Source organism: Pimephales promelas, chromosome 13, assembly GCF_988280905.1.
Source record: "Pimephales promelas chromosome 13, fPimPro1.hap1.1, whole genome shotgun sequence".
In the NCBI taxonomy this organism is placed as follows: Eukaryota; Metazoa; Chordata; class Actinopteri; order Cypriniformes; family Leuciscidae; genus Pimephales; species Pimephales promelas.
In genome coordinates this window covers 23811669-23830640 of record NC_142781.1, presented here as the reverse complement: position 1 = coordinate 23830640, position 18972 = coordinate 23811669, and the positions used below count along the sequence as shown (strand labels likewise).

The following is an 18972-nucleotide window of genomic DNA, read 5'->3' as shown; positions in this document are numbered from 1 at the left end:
GAAATGCTGCAATTAGCAACTATTCAATTTAAATATTTCAAGTATTGTGGCAAGTATTCCAATGAGTTAATCTGCCCCACATTACCTTACCTGACATCGACATCACCTCCGTGAGAGATGCCAGTGTGAACAAATAACCAGTAGGAGGCACTCAAATGGCGTTCTTCATCATTCATTGGCCTGTTGTTGAGTCTCAGATCAGTATGATGTGATTGCTGTCATGAAGTCTAAAGGGGTTTAAACAAATCAAAATTCACATATCAAGCCCACATTGCTAATACATGCACATACAGTTTCATACGTTGTTCTGTAAACATGGAAAAACGATATTCATCATGGTAAATAGATCAGAAGGCACTTAACAGGAGGACGCCAAATAGGCTAGTGTGCGCAGGCCAGGCAGGTAATCGGATTACACTTCCGACAAAACACATACGAGCTCGTTATACAGTTCACCACCACTGTACAATAAATGCTTCATTCACATTCTGTTTTTACTCTCTCTCACAATGCCGCTATTTATTAATAGAGACCAGATCTTTGCTCATCAAGTCCACCTCCTAGAGCACAAACTGCGGGTGAGTTTCCTCTTATATTACCTGAATGACAAAATTGATAGGCTTGTAAATAATGTTTGTCACTTTGACGTGCTTTTACTTTTGATTTACAGACATGTCTACTGTCGTTATGATCATTATGCTGTTATATTGAGTTCATTGCGAATAAAGTATAAATATAATATCATATAATATATTTATTTATAATATAGTATAATATTAGTCATTAGACCTCCATATTCTTATTGTTGTTGTGTGAAGCCACCCACAAAAAGCAGCTTGATATTATGCAATAATACGATAATATTTATTGACCATTAATATGGTTTCCATTTAAGGACACTAGAATACCATGGCATCGGAATATGGTAAACATTCAGTAGCCTATCATCTCGTTCTATATTCTCATACCCTCACGGTACAGCCAGCATACTTTTTGTATTTTGCATGCAGTGTTTGGGGAAAGTTACAATATTGCGTTACTCCATTAAGTAAGGAATAATTGACGACAGGACGTGGAATTATTAGAAAAATAATGCACACCCGAGGTGGTAACGTCACGACGCGAAGCGGAGTGGCTGTTACACCTCGGGTGTGCATTATTTTTCGGATAATTCAACGGCCTGAAGTCAATTATCCCGCTTATACTACAGTTACCACACCTCAAAACATTGTTCAGATGATTTATATCAAGAGATTTGTCAAGTTTTTGATATTAAAGCGCTCTTGCATGTAGGACTAATTTCTTACGCATCTCAATCCCATGGCTCCGTTGCGAGCATGGTTGCAAGTAATTTCAAAACGTCATTTTAGAGGTAATAAATAACGGAGGTTTAAGCCACTTATATCAGATTAATGTAATGATGGGGGACACACTTACAATTCGCTGAAATATTCGAAGACCGACTGTTTCCATCGACTGTTGCAGGTCTTACTAAACAACACCAACTGTGTGAACACACACAGACTGAACGCGGGCCCAGACCGGAAGTAGGGTAAACCTTTTTCCGGTAAAGTTGCAGTCGGTGGACAAATATGCGGAGACCATAGACTGTATAAAAGAGACTATGGGCGGTCCGTCCTGTTGCTTACCTTTTTATGATATTTATGTCAAAGAAGACAAAGAAGAAGAAGAAACAACCTAATTTATCACTTCACAGCTAATAATATAATATTAGTCATTATTAGACCTCCATATTCTAATATTCTCCATTTGTTGTTGTGTGAAGCCACCCACAAAGTAGCTTGATATTATGCAATTTATTAGACCTCCATATTCTTATTGTTGTTGTGTGAAGCCACCCACAGACAAAGTAGCTTGATATTATGCAACAATACTATAATATTAATTGACCATGCTAATATGGTTTCCATTTAAGGACATTAGAATACCTTGGCATAGGAATATGGTAATCATTTAGTATATCATCTCATTCTATATTCTCATACCATCAATGTACCATGGTACAGCCAGCATACTTTTTTGTATTTTGTATGCAGTGTTTGGGAAAAGTTACAATACTGCGTTACTCCATAAAAAGTAACTATATTATAGTATAATATAGTTACTTTTTATGGAGTAACGCAGTATTGTAACTTTTCCCAAATTAAAATGAATTAATTCTATATAGATCAGTTAGTATAATAATTATACTAACTGATCTATATAGAATTAATTCATTTTATAGATCAGTGTTTAGAGCGCACACAACGCCAATGCACCTTACTCACGATTTCAGTCAACATAGGGATGAGAGCTGTCGGTCAATACATGGGAAAACAAAGTAACTTGGGTTACCTGATTGAAAAAGTAACTCTGATATTTTCTTGTAAATTTAAAAGTAATGCGTTACTTTACTAGTTACTTAAACAAAAGTAATCTGATTACGTAACTCATGTTACTTGTAATGCGTTACTCCCTTCACTGTTTGTAAGTGATGGTTATATGTCTCAAAAGCTTGTAAGATGCTGAGGATACACAGCATTTTGGGCTTTATGCTAGGCAAAAAGGTGTCGTCTCGGTAGCCATGGCCACATATGTGTCGATTAAGTTTTGTTGATGACTGGTGAATATTGTCATTTATTTTATTTGACTTCTTTTTCTATTTAATCTGTATAGCTTACATGTAGTGATAAAGCTATCTACCTTTTTCTCTATTTAGAGTAAAGAGGAGCATATTTTGGAGTTGGAAACAGAGAATGCTCTCCTTCATTTGAGACTCGCTAAGGTATGGACTATGTTGCAAATTTAGTGTGAAATGCATTTAACTTCCCTAATGGTGGTCGACCCTCCGCTGCAGTTAAGAGTTTGACCTGGCAGATGGTTTCACTGCAAGATAAGTGGCTTGCAGAGAGCAGACAGATGACAGATGCACGCCAGTCTCACCTAATTTACTCACATACTTAATATGCGGGTATGCAATACAGACCAGAGACACAATACTGAAATACAAAAATATACCCAAAAGCACCAATCTTTTTTTTATTTTATTTTTTGATTTATTATGATAACATTATGGTTATATTTTAAGTAGCTTTGAGAACAATGCATATTGCATGGTATATAAATATGATTCTGTATCATGATATACACTACCATTCGAAATATGTTTTTTTCAATATCCATTTATTCAAGGATACACTAAAAGTGAGAGTAAACACATTTATTAAATAAGATTTCTATTTCAAATAAATGATGTTCTTTTGAATTTTCTATTTATCAAATCATCCTGAAAAAATGGATTACGGTTTCCACACAAATATTAAGCAACTGTTTTCAACATTAATAATAAGCAATGTTTCTTGAGGACCAAATCATCATGTTCTAATGATTTTTGAAGGACCATGTGACACTGAAAACTAAAGTAATGATGCAGAAAATCTCATTTTTGCCACCAATGGAATAAATTACATTTTAAAATTGAAAAGATTGGTTTAAAATTGTAATAATGTTTCATTATATTACTGTTTTATTGTATTTTTGATCAAATAATTGCAGCCCTGGTGAGCATCTGGACTCCAATTTAACACTTATCAAAATTCCATTGAATTAACATCTCCACAATGCTTTGTGAAAAGTTAAAAGCAATGTAAATGTACTGAACAGTTTGCATGTTTCCCATTCACTTTTCCTAAACGTCCAGTGTTTGGGTAAACTTCGCCATGAGAGGGAGGAGGACATTCATGTCCATAAAAAGAAACATCAGCAGCAGAGGAAAGTGCAGAAGTCCACAAATGCAACTCTCTCCAAACTCCTGTCTGAAGTTCAGGTGATGGCAAAAACACTGTTTTGAAACAAATCCTATGCTACAAATGCTGCCTTTGAAATGCAGTGCGTTGCAAATTCAGCATCATTGTGTGGTCTGTCTTGCTCTCAGATGCTGAAACAGGACTTGAAGGATGTTTTTACTATCTACGTGGGGTTTGCTAAAGAGCTGGAGGAGCAAAGCAAGCAGCTCTTTGAATGTGTTGGCACGGCCAGAAATACTCAAGCTCAGGATCTCCAAAGTGATGACCTTCAGAGTGAGTGTTCTTTACTGAGATGAACTCAGATACCAATATATAAGTTCAACTGCATTATCTGTGAATATTTGTACCTCCAGATACACTTAACCGGATCTCATTCACTTATTATTTACGTGCACGTACACGTATACGTGCGTACGGGCGGTCATAGGGCAAGGTTATAAAATGCCCTGGATTGGGAACCTTAACCCTCAACCTTCGTCTCCTCTTCTATTTAATCTTCTGCTCTCATTCCCTTCATTCTTTACCATCTGTCTCTTCCTTCATCCGTCTCTATCACAAAACCATCCGTGTTGTGACAGTAGGTATGTGGTGCAGTGTTCAGAGATAATCCACGGATCCCCTCCCCCAGCCTCTCCTCCAGGAAAAGCTGCTGTCAGCAGGGAGCAGGGACAACACGGTCATGTGTCCCGTGCGTCACCTGCACTCTATGGTGACAGGCCTCCCACAGGGCTTGTGGATCTCATCCCTTGTCATTTATATAGCTGTATTTGTAAAACGTCAAACCAAACCGCTCATCACTGTGTCTCAAAGTGAAAATGAAAAATATGTTCCTGACTAAAGGCTTTTAAGTGTACACTCAAAGATACAGTTTAGGGTGATGGTTGTTGGGAACTGTCCATTGTGATTATATAAGTTTGGCTTGTGATATTGTGTCAGTTGATACATATTGTTTTCAGTCGCGTGTTGTAAGTTTTGTTTAGTCCAATTTAAATTCATGTTATTTTTTGTATTAGAACTTTTCACATGCAGAGCTTTCAAAAATAAAAATACTACATTTATATTTAAAAAGCATTTAAACAATATTTATTAAACCAATCACATCAAAGTCTAATTTCATGAAAGTTGATGTGATTTTAAATATTCAAAAATAATAAGTACAATGATTTATTATTAACAAGCATATTTTGTTTGCTACTACTAAATGTCTATTAATAGATAGTTGAGAGACGTTTTTGTTGCATTTGTTTTCCGTAGAGCTCCGGGTTCAGGTGACTGCACTTGAGCACTCTTTACAGGAAGAGAAAGAGAAGTGTAGAGAGGAGCGAGTGAGGAGGAGGCTGCTCCACAACACCTTGGTTGTACGTACTCGGTTCTCTGCTTTGATTCACAGTTCTTAATGTATTCATTGGGTAACGTGTTGCCATTTATTTGTAGGGAGTACACTGTGATGCTATTACCTGCTTGACACATGAATATTTCAGAAATAAATATTTAAACTATTTCAGACCTATTTTTACCTTACTGTGTAAGCAGTTAAGATGATTTAGTTCCATTAAAAAATAGTTTAAGCAGCACACACCTTTCTCTCTGTAGGAGCTGAGGGGGAATATCAGGGTTCACTGCAGGGTGCGTCCAATTCTGCACTTTGACCACATCCCAGGATCCCCTACAACCAATGGGTATTGTAGTCTAAATATATAGTGAAAGAATAGCGGTAGATTAATACATATTAAGGATTCATTTAAAACATTCAAATTTAAATGAGTAAATTAATAGTAAAAATGGGCTGCAATTTAAATAAAAACATTGTGCAATTCATGCAAAAAACGCATGCTTAGGGAATGCTGTAGCCAGGCGTAATAAATCTCATTTAATCTCATTTTCCCTTTTAAGGTCTTCATTATGTGAAGCAGTGGTGCAGGCCATCAATGATGTGAGTCAGTTGATTATATGTAGTGTAGTTTATGGGGTCTATGAATCGAAATGGGCCAGTACTACACCCTACACCCTGGAATAATCATCTCTGACCATCCTTGTTTTGTAGGACTCTGTTTTTGTGAACTGCGCCAAAACATCAAGTCCTGTAATGAACAAAATATTTGAGTTTGAAAGGTATTTGCACACTGCATAAAATGTGAACATTTGAAACATGCGCTTTTGGTGGAGGGTGATCTAGAATGTGTCCATTATTCATTTGGTTTGTAGAGTACATGGTCCCGAAGACAGCCAAGAGACTGTGTTTGAGGAGGTGAAACCCCTTCTAACCTCTCTACTTGATGGGTGAGTATCCTATTTAATTCAAACAAGTTTAACTATTCGCTTAGGGAAGATGCTGGAATCAAATGATGCTTATAAAAATGATATATATAAATACATAAATTAACATTGAGTAAATTACATTTTACGCACATTAGTGGCAGTTACATTGACTTTTTGTTCCACTGTTGTGTTAAAATTGGTAATGTTGACTAGTCTGTGACTAGAGGTCACTGTCTATTAAATGTTTTAGCGAGAATGTGCCTGGTGCTCATGCACATTACCATAAATGTGGTTTGGAAGTATGACAGATTAATTTACTTGAATAAATAATCTTTTTAGATAAGCTGTCTGTGTGCTATTGCTTGCTTTATCATTATGACATGATTTTACTATTTTAATTGTAATTTATGCATGAAATACATTCATTAAATAGTCTAGTCTATTTGGTTGATATTATTAATTAGTAGGAGTATTATTTTGGACACTTTGAAATGGCAGTAAGTATCAAAGTAAAAATGATTCCTAATTTTACCACATGCTTCTTTTAAAAGAACTTGGTGAATATTAGAGAGTTTAAATTTATAGTGTTTTTTTTTTTTAGAAAAGTACATTCTTCCTAACGTGGCATTATACAAATCAATATAAAATAAAATAAAATAAACAAGAATAAATAAAATAATTTGTTAGCTGCAAAGAAAAACAATCTAAGACATTTGAGAATATGAGACAGAAAACTCTCGAACATGTAGAGAATGTCAAGATTTGTCACCAATTTTGCCCAAACACTGCCCAAAAAGTCAAAGGGAGTCTTTGTAAGGATTATAATAAGTATACTATAAATCTCTTTAATTTCAGGTATAATGTATGCATCATGGCATATGGTCAGACGGGCAGTGGGAAGACACACACAATGATTGGCTCCCAGTCTGAGGAGCTCACAGCTGCAGTGCAGGTCTCTCAACAGGGCATCATTCCAAAAGCAGCCAATGAGCTTTTTAAGTAAGCCTCAGTTCACATCCCTTTCACAGCAGAGTCACTGTAAAATCACTGTACATTTTACTCATATACAATATTGCATGCAGAATACCTGAGTGTCTGCCTGTATTGATATATGTCACAGGCTGATCTCTGAGAAGCCAGTGGACAGTCATACAGTTGAGATGTCTGTGGTGGAGGTCTATAATAATGAAGTTCTGGACCTGCTGGCCAGAGACGAAGATGGGGCGACAGTTGGGGTGAAGAGAGAGGTCATCACCACCAGCACAGGCACCAGTGAGGTGCCCTGCCTAACAAATGAGTGAGTCACAGTCACATACTTCTATGGGAATTACTAATTATTTGGATCCGTATTATAAAGTGAAGATAATGGGAGCTAACTAATGACTCAAGTGTTATTACATACTTCTAAAGAAATTTTCTAAAAGTATACTAAAGTTCACCAAAAATCCCAAACGCTTGAAATGACTTTAGTGTTTGGTTGCACAAGTCATGACTAGATCGTGTAGTAACACTTGGGTCATTACAGTCATGTGACTTTCACAGGTTTGCATGTGTTTGTGTGTCAGGTCGGTACGGAGCTCTGCAGAGGTGATGCAGCTGATTAATTCTGTGTTGAAACTAAGATCTCACAGTCCCACCCTGGTGCACATGGACTCCTCTAGATCTCATTTCATCGTCACTCTCACCGTCACCTCCAGAAGCCCAGATGCACTGGCTCTAGGTATGATATACAGTACAGTGTTTCTTCAAGTCCCCCAACTGTTCCACTGAAATGTTCCCTCAAGCCATACGCCGCTATCTGCAGCACACACGGTTATGGCTGTTAAGTGAGACCGAGCGTATTATCTAAAGACACACAAACAAACGCTCATTCTAACAACTCTATTTTCTCACACACCCACAGCATTGGTTATCTACACATACACACACTCAAGCACTTTCTCACTACTCTGGAAAAAGAGCTCTGTGCTCACTCCAAAGGTTTCTCACAGTAGCACTGAAAGACCTCATAAAAGTTACCATAAAGTGGATTTATGTCTGTATCATCAGAGACATATGGGCAGGAGACATATAATTACCGTATATAAAAATTAAGAGGACATGTATATTTTTTTAATTATAACTCTCAAAAAAACGGCTGTACATAGTTCCACTCTAAAGTTAAAAGAGCCAATCACTTTTTAATAGAGGCATCAGTTAGACCAGATTAGCCCGAAAAATTCTATTTATTTATTTGTAAAAGTATTTTGCTGGGTTTTTATAGTTGAAAATCTAAAATAAAACAGATTAATTATATATATACATATATAATTGCATACATACCGCAACAGCATAAATATATATATATATATATATATATATATATATATATATATATATATATATATCTGTATATGTTAATAAAGTATACAGAGACGCACACACATATAATATATAAAAATATAATAATATTATATGCACACATATATATTATGTAAACAAAAGCTTATGTTAGATGTGATTAACATTGATATATAGTAAATAATAATATATTAAAATCTATTTCTCACTGTCTGATTATATATATATATATATATATATATTAAATGTAGAATTGAAACAGTTTCTGGGATTGTGGGCTAGATGGTAGCTAAAAGCTATAGTTTTATGACTGAAAAGTAGCAGTCTGGTGTTATTACTGAGATGGCTGCTAAGTGAACTGACCTGCTCAAAAGGCACTTTGTTACTTTGTTAACACTTGGAAGAAATAGTTTTACTCCTACTTTTTGGACTCATACAGTGTGATCTCTGTGTTTTACAGCTCGTAGGCTGCAGAATGCTAGACAGGACGTCCAGCGAGTGTCTCAGAAGGAGTGGTGGAGCCCGCGCTGCCGCAGGGCCGCCTCTTCACGCTCATCTAGCCCCGCCTCCTCGCCATCCCACTCCCCCTGTCACTCACCATCCCCTTCTCCCCGTCACTCGCCATGCCCCTCTCCCCGACCCAGCATCACACAGACCCCCCTCAAGACCAAGCTGCAGTTAGTGGACCTGGCTGGGAGCGAGTGTGCGGGTAAGAGGTTGCGGTTTTGTGCTCCGTTGAGTAGTGAAAGCCATTTTACAATAAAACAAACATCATATTCATTAGATAAGGTTTATGGAGTGTTAAATCTTAGGTCAGATTTGATTCAAATGCGCCTAGTAAATGAAGATGTAAATAGTCTTTTAGCATGAATGTTTATCTGTGTTCAGGGATGTCAGGTGTGACCGGAGCTGCTCTTTGGGAAAGCTCCTGTATAAACCGCAGTCTCTCGGCTTTGTCTGATGTTTTGGGAGCTCTGGCCGAACGACGACCCCACGTCCCCTACCGCAACAGTAAACTAACACATCTGCTACAGGATGCCATCGGTGAGAGGACATTACCTGTGAAATACAAGTCACTTGAACCTGCACACTAGTCCATAAAACATTCATCCTCACTCACTCCTTCCTCCCTGACAATATGACTGAAGATGATCCTGAGCCAAACATTTGAACATACAAACACTGAGCAATCTGACCTGTTACCTTATTGAGAACTTTTCAATTTAGAATGACATTTTTACATTCATGTATTCTGGACATATAATGTAATTTGTCACAGTGCATCTTACTTAATATTATTGTTACTTGCAATGAATTTTCAAACAGATATATTTAGATATATTATTTATCAGGTAATGTCCTAATGTGCCTGCCTGTGGATGAACTGAATATGAAATTTAGCTCTGTAGTTAAATACATTAAATTAAATTAGCTATTCAATTAAAGGAAAAATCTTTGATCTTTAAGACACAGTGGAACTTGAAAGATTTTGTTGGACTTTTTCCTTGTATATTTTGCAAGTTTTCTTTGCTTTTAACTGCAGTTAAAACCAGTTCAACCAGTCAAGTTAGAACCCAACCCCAATAACTGACATAGACAAGGCCTGTCTACATTCTTCTTACTTATCTCCCAAACCTCACCTGACCATCCTTTTGACCTTCTTTCTGGCACAGGAGGGGATGCTAAGCTTCTGATAATGCTGTGTGTATCTCCTACTCAACGCTTCCTCACTGAATCTCTTCAGTCCTTGGGCTTCGGTGCCAGAGCCAGACAGGTCCAGAGAGAGCCACCACGCAGGAAGAACACAGCTCTGAAGATGAAGTGACAAACATCCATTTAATAGTAAAACAATGCTTGTGTATTTTTATTTGTATGCATTTTGATTGTAAGTTTATGGTGCTCAGGTTATGTTTAAATTTGCAATGCATTGTAAGACTCTGAGGTTGTATCATTGTTGCTTTTGCTTATACTTGTTAGTATTTTTTACGAAGTAATTCTAGCATTCTTTCAGTTTTGGATGGGTTACACTCTCTTTAGCTGATCATGCACTTTGGGGATATCCCTCTGAAAAATATGTTTACAGGTGTTTTGTGATTAGTGTGAGTGGAATACTTAAGATTGTGTCTGCAATTATCCATTAGTTTAGTTCGTGCTAAAATATTGATGTGATGATGAAAAATGTATGGCTTTGAAGTAATGGTGTTTTGTCTAGTTGACCTTATATTTTACTGCAATAAGGTAACTTGATGCCTTTCAAATGTATAACTATTTATTTATGTTTAAATAAATTGCTGTAGAATTAATAAAATTGAAAGTAGAAAGAAAAAAATTAATTTACTTCTGTCATTTGCTATGTTCGTCGTCTCCAAAGATAGAAGGAATTGACCCCTCATTCAGAGGAAGTCGATTTCTCGAAGTGCTTCACGCACACAAAAAAATGACTTTACCCACAGATGTGGGTACATTTCCTTTATAAATAAAACTCAACCAGGCACTTCAAAGAGGTTCTGATGCTGGGAGACGGTGTAATGAAGCGTGTGTAATCTCGTAACTTTTGCATCCTTGAGCCTGGACTACAAAATCAGAGTGAGAAATAAAAATGGCGGATTGCTCGAAGTGTTGGGCCCATGGTTGGGCCGGTAGTCAATGTCCTTATTTGGCAGTTCTGTTCAAAATACTGTGACGTATTGTTTAAAATATGTCATAAAGAACAATAGGAAAAATAGGAACAGGTTGCAAAATATGACCAAAACAGAATATAAAGATATAAACAAAGCACCTGAAGAGAATAATTTCAACTTTTCTGTACTTAAAGGCTATAAAAATGGATTTAGCATGATATGTCCCCTTTAATTTATTTTTGTTCTATTGTTTCAAGGGGTAGTGATGTAATGTTTCTTCCCCAGAGTAGTGTACATAGACAGTAGTGTAGCGTTGCTGGGGCGTGACTTTATTGACATATTCTTCACAACCAATCGGACCACCACATGCGAGTGATGTAACATGAAAACACGGAAGTGTGAGTGTTACTTAAGCCTAGGGTTGTGTGTTACATAGCACCATCTGTATAAAACAGCACCCGTAACTGTATCTTCTTTACACACCTGTATGAGACGGATGATAGGCCTATACTGCGCTCGATCTTTTCTGGATTTTCAGTAATTTTCTGCATTTTAACGCTCCACGGCGGACAGGTGAGTTTATAACAAAAGTAGGCGATATAATATAATATTGTAGTGACTTTAGCACAACTGACAACGTTTGGACAGTCATCTCATTGTAAAAACCTGGAATATTTTCCATTTCGGTTAAAATTGTGTATTTGGGATGACTGTTAACGGACATGCGCGAAATATGAAACTTTACAAACAATGTTTTAATTATTTCATATAATAACTCGCACATTCTTGTTGGCCCTATCATGTTATTATGGGCAGCGTTGGTACATTCCTCTTAACGTCCAAACCTTGGCCTATTGGACATGAAATATATTCAATATATGTAGTGTATATTTTATATCCAGACGTCGTAAATTGTCTGCAACTAATAATCCATTTTTAATTTTGCACAGCATTACAGTTCAAATTCAAAATGCTTAAAGCCATCGGTCAAACTTTATTTTCCTCTGGACTCCAGCACCCACCGGTCACTGCTCAACAGAGCAAGGTTAGTAGCCTTCTCAAAATGTAATTTTGCCAGTAAACCGTCCAGGCTTAACCTGTCAGACTTTAGATTTGTTAATATTTACTTAATGCTTGCAGAGATACGGCTTGCATTTTGTTTTTGATAGTCTGCTCATGCTTATATCGAAGCAGACCTTGTTTATTGTCATAATGTTACCGGTCATATCTGATGAAGTGATGTTTTTCAGGGTGAAGACTATGAGGTCCGCACTTACCACACAACAAACTGGGTGAGCACAGCTGTGACTGGCATGGAGCAGGACCCGGCCTTGAGCACAGGCTTCAGAAGACTCTTCAAATACATTCAGGGCAATAATGACAAAAGTAAGTCTTCATGGACCTGTAGACGACTAGAAACTCAGATTTTCACGTAGTAGACACTCAAGATCAGATGCATAATTATTTCCTTACGTCAGCCCCTGTGATTGTGACATTTTCTTACATCAGCCCCTGTGATTGTGACATTTTCATTACACAAGAGAAATACAATGCAAAATAGCAAGCACAAATGGATGAGAAATCTTCGGAGCCCCTAAAAAGATGTGGTCAAGAAAAAAAATTGGGGATGGGAGATTTATATTTATTTACTGTAGTGTCACCAAATTCAGTTTCCACATCAATGGTCTCCCACTTAGTTTAATAAAATGTGCTTTTTTTTATATTATGACAAATATTCCATAACTTTACTGTAGCATACCAAATTCAGTTCACACATCACTGCTCTAATGCTGGTCATACAACACTTAGTTTGGCAAGTAATTGCACATAAAAAATAAGTAGGCCTATTTCTTTACACAAATGATATTGGTACGCAGCTAGTCTCGCGTAGCCAGACCTTCAGACTGACGGCTGAAGGTCTGGAATTCATAGCAGCTTTCTTTGGCCAAGGCCCGCCCATAAGGCCGTTTGACCGACATGTCAAACAACCAATTAGAGTTCGTTTCATTCAGCGCCACGTTTCGGGGCGTGTAAATGTCCCCACAACAACAGACCGGCGTGCAACAAGTCAGTCAGCAGTCAGCAGCAGTTACCGGAGGCGCTCGTTAACAACGCTCCGCGTTGATCTTCAATAATAGATAGGAGGGGACATACAACTACGTTTAGCTGATCTTGTAACTCACATAGGTCACTCATATAAACACAACAGTTTTTTTTTTCCGCAATCACAAATCTGCGCTTTTTTCCCGGCGGACCGAAAATAAACGCGACACTGACGCCCCCGGAAATCCGATAAAATTCAACCAATCAGATGACGACTTCGACATTCCTGAAGTGTTTCCAGTTAAGTGTACCATATGCATCACGCTGCCTTCACACTGGCAGTTTAAATCAGCTCCGAATACGCAATACGTTCCCAACGGACGTCGTACTACACAGTGAAAAGCGTCGGACGCGGGTAGAACAAAAATGGCGGAGAGATTAAAGTTTGATTCTGTCAGTTCTGTATGATCTCTCTCTGATTAGGGTTATGCTGCGTGAGGAAAGTTGCTCAGGACGTTGACATGTCAGGTCGGCTAAAAAATGTGATATAGTGGTCAATAGTTCAATGTCTACCTTCTAATTGCCCTTATAAACGTTAGAAAGTCATGAAAATGAAAAATGACATGACAACTTATCGTTATAAAATCGTTATTTATTATATTAAAAATTAATAATTCAGGTTTGTTTATCAGTACCATAGCAACGCTCAACTTCCGCTGGAATTGTCGGATAGGAACCGTCCGTAGCTGTTCGCACGAGTTCAAATTTTTTAACGCGTCCGGATGACCAACGGACACGATTTTCTTCGCACCGCACTCGGTCGGACCTGTTTCGGACCCATTCGCATGCGGTCTGCGAATCTCCATAGGAAATGAATGACTTCCGGTCGTTTCGCAGCCGCATCGGAGCTGATTTCAACTGCCAGTGTGAAGGCGGCGTCAGACGTTTAGCCAACGTTCCGTGGGCGTGACGTCTGAGGCTGAGACTAGTACGCAGCTAACATAATAGTTACAACCATAGCTTTTGCATTACATTTGCTTACTGAATTTGATGGCATTCCACTGTATACCAGTGTGAAGTTGAATATTTTATTTCTAAAAACAGCAAAGTTATTAATGTTCTAAGTATTGTAGTATAACCAGCAGGAGAGCAGTGATGTGTGAACTGAATTTGGTGTCAGTGAAGCTGAATATGTTTCATAATATAATATGTTCAAAAGGGTTTTGAACTTTGCAGATGGCCCCTTATTCAGACTTGCCTCTCAACCGCCTACTTGGAGACAAAGTTATGTTATAAAATTGGGTTGTAGCTCGTTGTCTAAGTTATTGTGATTGTAAATAGGTGTCGTTTGTGTTTTAACAATGTTTAGCTCAGGAATATTGATCTGGGAAGTTCGATTCTGTGAATCGAACCCATTTTTTCCCACCATCTTGTCCCTAGGGGCTCCGTAGAAATCTCATGCATAAAGCCAAAAGTTTTACGAGGAAATGGTTTCCTGTGACTACAATAAATCACATCTCAAGAGGCTTTTATAATTATAAAAATCATGTGCCAGGTTGTTACTAAAGGTTGAAGTGTTAATGATTCACCAGGTGAAATTGTACCTGCAAAATAGCTTTGGCACATTGAGACCAGTGCATGTTTCTGCACCTTTTCAATAAAGAAAGACCTATGAATATCAGCTTTATCTGAGTGCTTGTCCTTTCAGAGTCTAAGGTGGAGATGACGGCACCAGTGAGCTGTTTGATTGACCCTGGGCCCGGACCCACTTGTGAAAGCACCTTCACTATCTCCTTCTTTATCCCTGAGGAACATCAGGCTGACCCACCCAAACCCACCGACGCAGATGTTTTCATAGAGAACCGGAAAGAGTGCACAATGTTTGTGAGGTATATGTTTGTGGTTTTTAAATTGGAGATTAAATGTAGCCTCTCTTCTGTTTAAAACTATGGGGTATCAATTTATTCTTTTATTCAGCAATAATGCGTTCAATTGATCAAAAGTTTCAGTCACATTGAAGACTGGAGTAATGATGCTGAAAATTCATCTTTGTCATCACAGGACTAAAATAAACTTTTATTTTATAAACTAAAAAGACCTTTAATTTTAAATTTAAACAGTAATATTCAGAAATATTATATAAGCAAATAAATGCAGCCTTGAAGAGCATAAGAGACTTCTTTCAGAAGCATTTAAAAATCTGACTGACCACACACTTTGTTAGAGAATGTTAGTTTAGTTGCCTGTTCAAACTGTTCTTTGGTTTTAAAAATGCTTATTTTTTTGCTTGGCTGTGTTTTGCAGGACATATGGAGGCTTTACCAACAGTGAGAGCAGCCGTGAGGAGCTTCTGAAACTGATCGAGAGCCTCAAGAGGGATGGGATGAAATTCAAAGAGGCTCCGTTCTACAGAGCCGGATATGACAGCCCCTTCAAACTGACCAACCGCAGGAACGAGGTGTGGCTGATCAAAGATGAGGAAGAAAAAGCCTAAGGATCAAACGGGCCTGCCTTGTGATCCAAATGAAGAGGAGGTCAACTGTTTGTTTGAACTTAACAATAGCTATGTAGGTGCTTCTGTTTACTATGTACATACATGCAAGTGCCTGAATGTTTTTGAGAATTTAACACTGTACTGATTTTATATCTGAAGAACAATATATTTTACAATGCAACATTAACACTTTAAATGTCTACAATTAACTATGAAATCATATGAATGTTGAAATAATTTTTGATTAATGGTTTTTGTCACTAATAATGTATCATTCAAAGAAAGTACTCATGTAATGGTTGTGTAAAGGTGCAAGTACCCGTTGAATAACCCGACTGAATCAATAATTTTTATTGTTTTGAAATATGAATAATCTTATCTGCATTTTGAGCTGTTTATATGGCACTAGATCTTGAATCTAAAAATTTAAGAGAACAATAACAGTGTATTAAATTGACACTTTTTGATCTACTGGTACACATCAAAATCTTTGGCCCTCTAGTGGTTGAAAAATAAAACTGCACATCTTGCGGAAGAACATTTTGTTTTGGTTGTGATTTGGCGCTGCACGAATGAATAGGGCAGGCCTATGGAGCGAAGTATGTGCCTAAACCTCACACACACACAAAACGTGTTTTACTCACCCAATGATTCACAAACAAACTCAGTGTGGTTTGTAAATACAAAACATCACTCACAAACTAATGCATATTGTTCTGCAAATAAACAGTACAATTCTGCAAGTACAAACTAAAATCTTTAAAAGTACAAAACAAAATTCTACAAGTACAAAACAAAATTCTACAAGTACGAAACTAAATTCTACAAGTACAAAGCAAAATTCTACTAGTACAAAACAAAATTCTACAAGTACAAAACAAAATTCTACAAGTACAAAGCAAAATTCTACAAGTACAAAACAAAATTCTACAAGTACAAAACAGAATTCTACAAGTATGAAAAACTGTCACGTGACTTTTGGCACTATTTTTCCGCGTCCAGGCAGAATCAGATTTTCTCACAAATACAGTTGAGCAACTTCCTCTTCTAGAACAGTAGATGGCGCTAAGATAAGGGATCAATTTGCTCGCCTTTGCCCATGGGAAAATGAGCGGTGAACAGGTGTGTTTCTGTCTAACATTATCTATAATTAACCTTATTGAGGTTTTGGAAAATGTTTATTATATAGACAGAAATCCACATTAGCACTTAGTAGTAACGTAGCCTACTCCACTCTAGGATAAGGGAATCTATAAGCTAAAAGCTCTGCCATCATGTTGCATTTACATTTTTGTAAAAATGTTTCATTTACTGAATGACTCTATTTCTTTCGTTCTCCGTAAATTAATGAGAACATTTCATTTAATTGAAAGGGTCCCACTTATTCATTAATTTAGTTGGAATTTAGTCAGCATAACTGTTAATGTAATAAAATAATGAATGAACAAATCAAACAATATACAGTTGTTTCTTCCCTGTGATGTATTGTCCAAATTATTATTTTGGACAGACAAATGAAACCCTCCTTTCAATTAAATTAAATGGTCTCATTAATGTATGGAGAACGAAAGTAGCTAATAGATTCGTTCAGTGAACATAATCACTAATTTCATTTCACACGCGTCTTATGTAGATTCCTATTAATATTATTTTTTTAAAGCAACAAATGATATAGATTTCAGTCTATTCCCCTATCCTAGAGAGAGTGAAGTGCTAATAGCGGTAATATGGATTTTTGTCAAGAAATAATTAACATTTTGCAAAAGAAAACCTCAAAGTAAAGTAAGACAGAAACACACCGTTCACCGCTCATTTTCCTCAGTAGGCAGTGTTGGGAAAACGTATTTCGTTACAGAATAAATGCCCAAAAAATGTCATTTGTAACGTATTCCATTACATTAGCTAATCAATCTGGGGGATTACATCCGCATTGAATTGCCTTTTATAAGTGTAAGAATTGTGGCCATCTAATTCTGTTTACTAAACTGGCCTATTCTGGTGGGTGCGGTGATGCGGTGGTGACGCGTGTAGGGTGGCACTGCCAATAAAGCACCTTAAAGCTGTCACAAAGAACCGGCAAAAGATAGGCTATGTAAAATATAGCAAGAAGATATTTTAATTGTTTATTAATAAACAAGTGTATCTTTGTCAGTGTGTCGGCTGAAAACATGAAGATGACAATGCTGACTCGCGATCTTCGCAGTGAACGCGCCAGGATTAATAATCTAGCCTATAAGACGCGTGTGAAATGACTAAAGTAGTGATTATGTATACACTGAACGAATCTATTACTTTCGTTTCGTTCTCAATAATGAAAACATTTAATTTAATTGAAAGGAGGGTTTCATTTGTCTGTCCAAAATAATAATTTGGACAATACATCACAGGGAAGAAACAACTGTATATTGTTTGATTTGTTCATTCATTATTTTATTACATTAACAGTTACGCTGACAGAATTCCAACTAAATTAATGAATAAGTGGGACCCTTTCAATTAAATGAAATGTTCTCATTAATTTATGGAGAAGGAAAGAAATAGAGTCATCCAGTAAATGAAACATTTTTACAAAAATGCAACATGATGGCAGAGCTTTTAGATTATAGATTCCCTTATCCTAGAGTGGAGTAGGCTACGTTACTACTAAGTGCTAATGTGGATTTCTGTCTATATAATAAACATTTTCCAAAACCTCAATAAGGTTAATTATAGATAATGTTAGACAGAAACACACCTGTTCACCGCTCATTTTCCCATGGGCAAAGGCGAGCAAATTGATCCCTTATCTTAGCGCCATCTACTGTTCTAGAAGAGGAAGTTGCTCAACTGTATTTGTGAGAAAATCTGATTCTGCCTGGACGCGGAAAAATAGTGCCAAAAGTCACGTGACAGTTTTTCATACTTGTAGAATTCTGTTTTGTACTTGTAGAATTTTGTTTTGTACTTGTAGAATTTTGCTTTGTACTTGTAGAATTTTGTTTTGTACTTGTAGAATTTTGTTTTGTACTTGTAGAATTTTGCTTTGTACTTGTAGAATTTTGTTTCGTACTTCGAATTTTGTTTTGTACTTGTAGAATTTTGTTTTGTACTTTTAAAGATTTTAGTTTGTACTTGCAGAATTGTACTGTTTATTTGCAGTACAATATGCATTAGTTTGTGAGTGATGTTTTGTATTTACAAACCACACTGAGTTTGTTTGTGAATCATTGGGTGTGAGTAAAACACGTTTTGTGTGTGTGTGAGGTTTAGGCACATACTTCGCTCCATACAGGCCAGGTCCACGATATAAGGACTCGTTTATTGAAACTTATTAATAAACGTATAAATTATCTTAAAAATGTCATGATGCTTATCAGCAGCGGTTGTTAAGGGTTATCGGTTGGCTAAATATATACATTTCCCCTAAATG

The 18972-nt window shown here is 36.9% G+C and overlaps 2 protein-coding genes and 1 long non-coding RNA gene across 4 annotated transcripts; 2 read left to right on the top strand and 1 right to left on the bottom strand.

The window, feature by feature from the left end:
* Positions 1-137: 137 nt before the first annotated feature.
* LOC120494047 (uncharacterized) lies at positions 138-10170 on the bottom strand. Of its 2 annotated transcripts, none has more exons than XR_005625807.2 (3): positions 10046-10170; positions 5386-5495; positions 138-227 (listed from the first exon to the last, which is right to left on the bottom strand). It is a non-coding gene; the product is annotated as an uncharacterized LOC120494047 (long non-coding RNA). The 2 variants fall into 2 exon arrangements; XR_016146042.1 differs by lacking the exon at positions 138-227 and adding an exon at positions 5063-5263.
* kif25 (kinesin family member 25) lies at positions 222-10246 on the top strand. Its single transcript, XM_039693120.2, has 15 exons — positions 222-578; positions 2720-2785; positions 3701-3826; positions 3935-4079; positions 5061-5164; positions 5400-5485; positions 5700-5739; positions 5851-5918; positions 6012-6086; positions 6921-7064; positions 7186-7362; positions 7631-7785; positions 8866-9114; positions 9294-9449; positions 10079-10246. Exons 1-15 carry the CDS (start codon positions 510-512, stop codon positions 10228-10230), a joined length of 1812 nt encoding a protein of 603 aa, XP_039549054.2. The 5' UTR covers positions 222-509; the 3' UTR covers positions 10231-10246.
* Positions 10247-11455: 1209 nt separating this feature from the next.
* hebp2 (heme binding protein 2) lies at positions 11456-16103 on the top strand. Its single transcript, XM_039693509.2, has 5 exons — positions 11456-11599; positions 11977-12071; positions 12277-12412; positions 14778-14958; positions 15374-16103. The coding sequence occupies exons 2-5, from the start codon at positions 11997-11999 to the stop codon at positions 15561-15563; spliced, it is 582 nt and encodes a 193-aa protein (XP_039549443.1). The 5' UTR covers positions 11456-11599; positions 11977-11996; the 3' UTR covers positions 15564-16103.
* Positions 16104-18972: the final 2869 nt, after the last annotated feature.

Bases quoted from the DNA above. Each gene is read 5' to 3' on its own strand.
- hebp2 (XM_039693509.2), top strand. From the start codon at position 11,997: ATGCTTAAAGCCATCGGTCAAACTTTATTTTCCTCTGGACTCCAGCAC. The intron at 12,072-12,276 runs GTTAGTAGCCTT...GATGTTTTTCAG, and splicing joins TCACTGCTCAACAGAGCAAG to GGTGAAGACTATGAGGTCCG. The intron at 14,959-15,373 runs GTATATGTTTGT...TGTGTTTTGCAG, and splicing joins GAGTGCACAATGTTTGTGAG to GACATATGGAGGCTTTACCA.
- kif25 (XM_039693120.2), top strand. From the start codon at position 510: ATGCCGCTATTTATTAATAGAGACCAGATCTTTGCTCATCAAGTCCAC. The intron at 7,363-7,630 runs GTGAGTCACAGT...TTTGTGTGTCAG, and splicing joins GTGCCCTGCCTAACAAATGA to GTCGGTACGGAGCTCTGCAG. The intron at 7,786-8,865 runs GTATGATATACA...TGTGTTTTACAG, and splicing joins CCCAGATGCACTGGCTCTAG to CTCGTAGGCTGCAGAATGCT.